Below are 5502 nucleotides of genomic sequence, written 5' to 3'. Positions count from 1 at the left end.
TCTTAAAAAAAGTTTTGGGTTGTGAAAGTGTTAAATATTATTTCTATTGATAATATTGAAGATAATGATTATTTGAAAAGAAAAGATATGTATCAAAAATTTGATGAAGAATTAAGAATTAATACTGAAAGGAAAATTTATTTTAAAGAATTAAAAGAAAAAGAACAATATAAAAACAATATGAGAAATTATAATAATATGATAGAAGAATTAGAACAACAACTTTATAATGATAATATGGAACAATATTACGATATGATAGAAGATATTAATGACAATTCTGAAATTAATACTAAAGTAACATATGATAAAGAAAATAAAATATTTTATGCAGATCTCAGATGTGGTTTTAAAGAAAAATTAAAAAGAATCCAATTGGTAAGAGAGTATTTTAACAATTTAATAAAATCAACTCCATCAACTACCGATATACTTTATAATTATCATTTTAGTCAAGATGGATGGAAATCTTATATGTTAAATACTCAAGACGCTATTGATAAATTTCTTAATTTTGTTTCTGATAAATCCATGTGTTTTATCAATAAACAAGAAGTAAATGTATCTATTGATTCTAAGTTTTATATTCAATAAACTATTCCAGAACCACTATTCTTACTTGAATTAAAAATTTCACCATACTATTATACTGAAGATTTTATTCATTAATATAAAACTACTGGTGGTTCTTTCTTCCTATATAGATATAAAGAAGAATTCAGTATATTTGGAAAATATCTTTCTAAAGCACAAATATTTAGTTCATTATTTGATAAAAATGGAAAGGTTAGATCAGAATTTGATTTAAATTGTTTCTGTTATGCTTTAAAACAAGCTAAAGTTGATAATGAAACTTTATAATTAGTATTAATTCATTGTAGAGGAATATATCAAAAAGCTAAATCGTTGAATGAATTATGTAAATCTGCTCATATTAGAATTAGAATTGATAGAGAATGTACTGACAATAATAAAAAACATGATAAAAATTGTTACATTGATTATTATGGTTGCGAACTCAAAGATGCTAAATATAATTTGGAAATGTTTTTATATCGTGATTCGGTTATGAAAGGAGATCATTATTTATTAAATATTGATATTTCTATTACTTCATTTTATCTTAAAAATAGAGAAGAAATGAATAAATGGGCAATTGATCATAATAAAAGTATAAAATCTATGTTTAATAAACAACGATATAATAAAGATAAACAATGTTATGAAGTTAAAGATAAAAAAATAGTTCTATCAAATTATCTGATCTTATTCTATATATTAGAGATCATAATGGATTCGAACCATATTCTCTTTCTGATGTTTTACATTTGAAATCAGATTTATCTGAATATGTATTACAATCATTAAATACACTTGAATATTTCCCTTTTGAAACAAGAAATATTGAAATCAAAGAAAATAAACGTAAATTTGCTGAACAATCTTATTGGTATGCCGATTTTGAAGCTAGTACACAAGGATATCATAATCATATTGTGTTTGTTATTCTAAAAGAGGTGAAGATAAGATTTATAATAAATATGAAAAAGATTGTGTTTATGATTTCTTATGTGATTTACCTCATAATGCTGTTTGTTATTTTCATAATCTTAAATATGATGGCTCATTCCTTGCTAAATATGTTGTTAATAGATGTATTAAGAAAGGCGGTAAAATCATGCAAATGACTCTTAAATTCCAAGGTAAACAATTAACTTTTAAAGATTCTTATACTTTAATCTCTACATCATTTGCACCGTTTCCAAAGATGTTTGGTTTATCTAATATTCAAAAAGAGATCTATCCATACAATTACTATAATAAGGATAATATTGAAAACAATTGTGGTAATTTTTTCGAAGCTGATAAATATGAAACTAATCAATGGACTAAAGAACAATTCCAGTTATTTAATGAAAATATTGATAAAATTGAGAATTGTCGTATTGATGAATTTAAATTCGATATGAAAGCTTATTGTGTATTCTACTGTAACCAATATGTTAGAATCTTAAAACAAGGTCATTCTAAATTTAGAGATGTGTGTTTAGAATATTTAAATATTGATGTCGATAAAGTAATTTCAGCTTCTTTAGCTAATACTTACTTTAAGCAAAATGTATATTCAAAAATAAATAATTTAAAAGAATATGGTGGTAAAGTTAGAGAATTTATTCAAGGAGCTATTTATGGAGGAAGATGTATGACTAGAGATAATAAAAAGTGGTATGTAAATGATGAATTATATGATTATGATGCTTGTTCATTATATCCTTCAGCTATTAATAGATAAAAATTAGCAACCGGTTCTCCAATTGTTATTCCTGAAAATATGTTATCTAATGATTATTTACTTAATCACCTTATGGAAGAACAACAATTAGAACCTTCAGAATTAAAATTTATTTCTGCTTTTCTTGTTGATATTGATATTACTAAAGTAAATAAGAAATTACATTTCCCATTAATTGTTAAAAAAGATAAAACTGGTAATCATAATACTAATGAACCTTGTGTTATGAGAGTTGATAATATATTATTAGAAGATCTTATTAAATTCCAACAGATTGAATATAAAATAATTAGAGGTTATTATTGGACTGGTAATAAGTCTGATTTATTATCTAACGAGATGTCTAAATTGTATAATTTAAGAAGAGATTTTAAGAAACAAGGTAATCCTGTACAAGAAGTATTTAAATTAATTATGAATTCATCATATGGTAAGACTATTCAAAACCCCATTAAATCTGATTTTGTTTATAAACAAATATCTGTTAAAAATATTAAAGGAGTTATTCAATATGATGCTGATAGATATTTAAGAAAGAACTCGTTATTAGTCAAATCATTTTATGATGTTGCTGAAAATATTAGATGTTTTGAATGTAATAAAAGTTTTGATGATTTCTTTGTTCCAAATCTTATTGGTGTTCAAACTCTTACTATGTCAAAACGTATTATGAATGAAGTTATGTGTTTAGCAGAAGATCTAAATATTCCAATTCATTATCAAGATACTGATAGTATGCACATATTAAAATCGAGAATTACTGAATTAGAATATGAATATTTTTAAAAATATAATAGAGTACTTAGAGGTTCTGATATGGGACAATTTCATCCAGATTTTGATGAATTAACTGGTGATGTTACTAGTATTGAATCTTATTTCTTAGGTAAAAAGGCTTATTGTGAAAAATTATCTAATGATAAGAATGAAGTCGCTCATCATCTTAGATTAAAAGGTATTCCTGATAATTTATTAAATTGTCAATATGAAGATCCGTTAGAATTATATAAGAAACTATATGATGGAGAATCATTTAATTTTAATCTTTTACAACTTAGACCATCATTTGAATTTACTAAAGATTTTAGAATTAAATCAAGATCTCAATTCTGTAGAAATATTAAATTTAATACTGAATTGGGTTCATTTTAAAAATATAAATGTCTCTTTCAAGGAACAGAATTATCTAAATTTTTTAATACTTATAAAGATAAAATAGAATATGCATATAATAATAGAGAAAAATTATATGGTGTTCATTTTAATACCGACTCAAAACACAATTTAAAAAATTTTTTATTCTGGTATTTATAATTATTTTAATATTAGTAATAATAGAACACAAAAATTATTAGATGAAATATATGTTATATACATTAATAATAAACAAAGTATAAATACAAGTATAACTAAAATGTAAGTTCCAACTGGTTGTCATGAAATTAACAAATATTCAAATACACCTAAATCAAAAGATAAACAAATAATTCAATCTACAGAATTAGAATTAAATGCTGAAATAAGACCACAACCAACTATTAATCCATGTGGTTCAACTACCACCATAGCTACTTATCCAAACACAAATTATATTAAGAAAGATGGAACAATTAAACAATGATTTAATGTAGATATGAATCAATATGTTTTATCATTAGATGAAAATATATATACTTATTTTAATAACAAAGATATAATTTATGCAAATAATTTTAAACCATCTCCGCCTAAATATTCATTTTATAATAAAAATTTTGCTTATAAATTTGTTGCAATACCAAATACTTATATGTTTGATATATTGTATTTTTCTGATAAATATAAACGAGTATCTCAACAAAAATATGATAAACCATCTGTAAAAATAGATTTTGATCACAGAATACATAAAAATACTCAATTAAGCCCTTATCTTATTGGCATTAATGTTAATACTAAATATAGTTTTTTATTAAAATTGAAGATAAATCTACTATTTCAATAATTGAAGGTTTTGATAAATTATTTGAACAAGGTTTAATTATGAATAATTTATTATTTGATGGAGAAAGAAAAATATCTTCTTTAGAATTTGGTGAATATGCAAATAAACACAATTTTAAACTATTTGTTACAGCACCTAAGATACATACAAGTACAGCATTGATTGATAGATTATGTAGAACTATTAGAAGGTTATACGTCAAATATTATATTTAAAATGATGATGAATATAAAAATATAATTAATTCTAGATCATTTCAAAACATGAAACGAAAAGAATTACTTCAATACATGACTAAAATACATAAATTATTTAATGAAGGAGATAAATCTAAAATAACACCAACACCTACTACAGAAGAAATTTATAATTTGGTTGAATATTATAATAATAGTTGTCATAATGGTTTAGTAAAAATAATTCAAGAATGTAAAAAATTATATAATTTTTATTATATTGATCCAAAATATAAAACACCAAATATGATACAAAATGATAAAATGTTAGATAGAATAATTATATCCTATTGTCAACATTATAATCAAAAAATAAGAAATAAATTAAAAAAATCAAAATATGATTTTGACATTGAGGAAGATGTTATTTTATTTGATGTTGAAGATGGAAATTTAAGAAAAAATAATAAATATATTGATTCTAAAAATTGGAAAATTTCCTTTCCTTATGGAAATAATTATGAAATTTATAATGAAGATAATGATAATTACGAATCTAAAATTGTATCCAGATATTTATTAGAAAAGACTTTTAGAATACATGATTTATAAATTATTTGACTTCAAATTTTATTTTTTTTCATAATAAATGAGTAAAGAATTTTACGATAAAGGATATAGCATAACAAAATTAGCACCAAAAATTGATAGTTTTGGAACTAAAAGTGGATATGATAATCAAGATGTTATCGATTTTTCAACTATGGAACCAGATAAAGTTAGTGCTAAATATCTAAATTTAGGTGGTACAGATCTTGTTGGTGATAAATATCAATTAAAATACAATAAAGAACATTTAGACCCAAAAGCTTTTCGTGTTTATTGTGCTAATAATAATTTAACTCCTTATAAGTATGATTTGGATGGAGATCAAATAGATGATTATGTTGGAGTAGACAATACAAATCATATTAAAGCTTTTAATGAATTTTATGTTTCAAAACCAGGTAATTCACAAAGACCATATCAAAAGAAATATTATGACCAAT

At 22.8% G+C, this 5502-nt stretch overlaps 3 protein-coding genes across 3 annotated transcripts; all 3 read left to right on the top strand.

Annotated features, from left to right (window-relative positions):
• Positions 1-1678: 1678 nt before the first annotated feature.
• On the top strand, positions 1679-2293 carry EIN_114460 (hypothetical protein; the record flags this gene model as incomplete). The annotated part of the gene is made up of 1 exon (XM_004185580.1): positions 1679-2293. The coding sequence occupies one exon, from the start codon at positions 1679-1681 to the stop codon at positions 2291-2293; it is 615 nt and encodes a 204-aa protein (XP_004185628.1).
• Positions 2294-2365: 72 nt separating this feature from the next.
• On the top strand, positions 2366-3079 carry EIN_114450 (hypothetical protein; the record flags this gene model as incomplete). The annotated part of the gene is made up of 1 exon (XM_004185579.1): positions 2366-3079. One exon carries the CDS (start codon positions 2366-2368, stop codon positions 3077-3079), a length of 714 nt encoding a protein of 237 aa, XP_004185627.1.
• Positions 3080-3109: 30 nt separating this feature from the next.
• On the top strand, positions 3110-3445 carry EIN_114440 (hypothetical protein; the record flags this gene model as incomplete). The annotated part of the gene is made up of 1 exon (XM_004185578.1): positions 3110-3445. One exon carries the CDS (start codon positions 3110-3112, stop codon positions 3443-3445), a length of 336 nt encoding a protein of 111 aa, XP_004185626.1.
• Positions 3446-5502: the final 2057 nt, after the last annotated feature.

This window comes from Entamoeba invadens, assembly GCF_000330505.1.
Source record: "Entamoeba invadens IP1 unplaced genomic scaffold scaff_1105074725955, whole genome shotgun sequence".
NCBI classification, from domain to species: domain Eukaryota; phylum Evosea; order Mastigamoebida; family Endamoebidae; genus Entamoeba; species Entamoeba invadens.
This window is presented reverse-complemented; position numbering and strand designations above follow the sequence as displayed.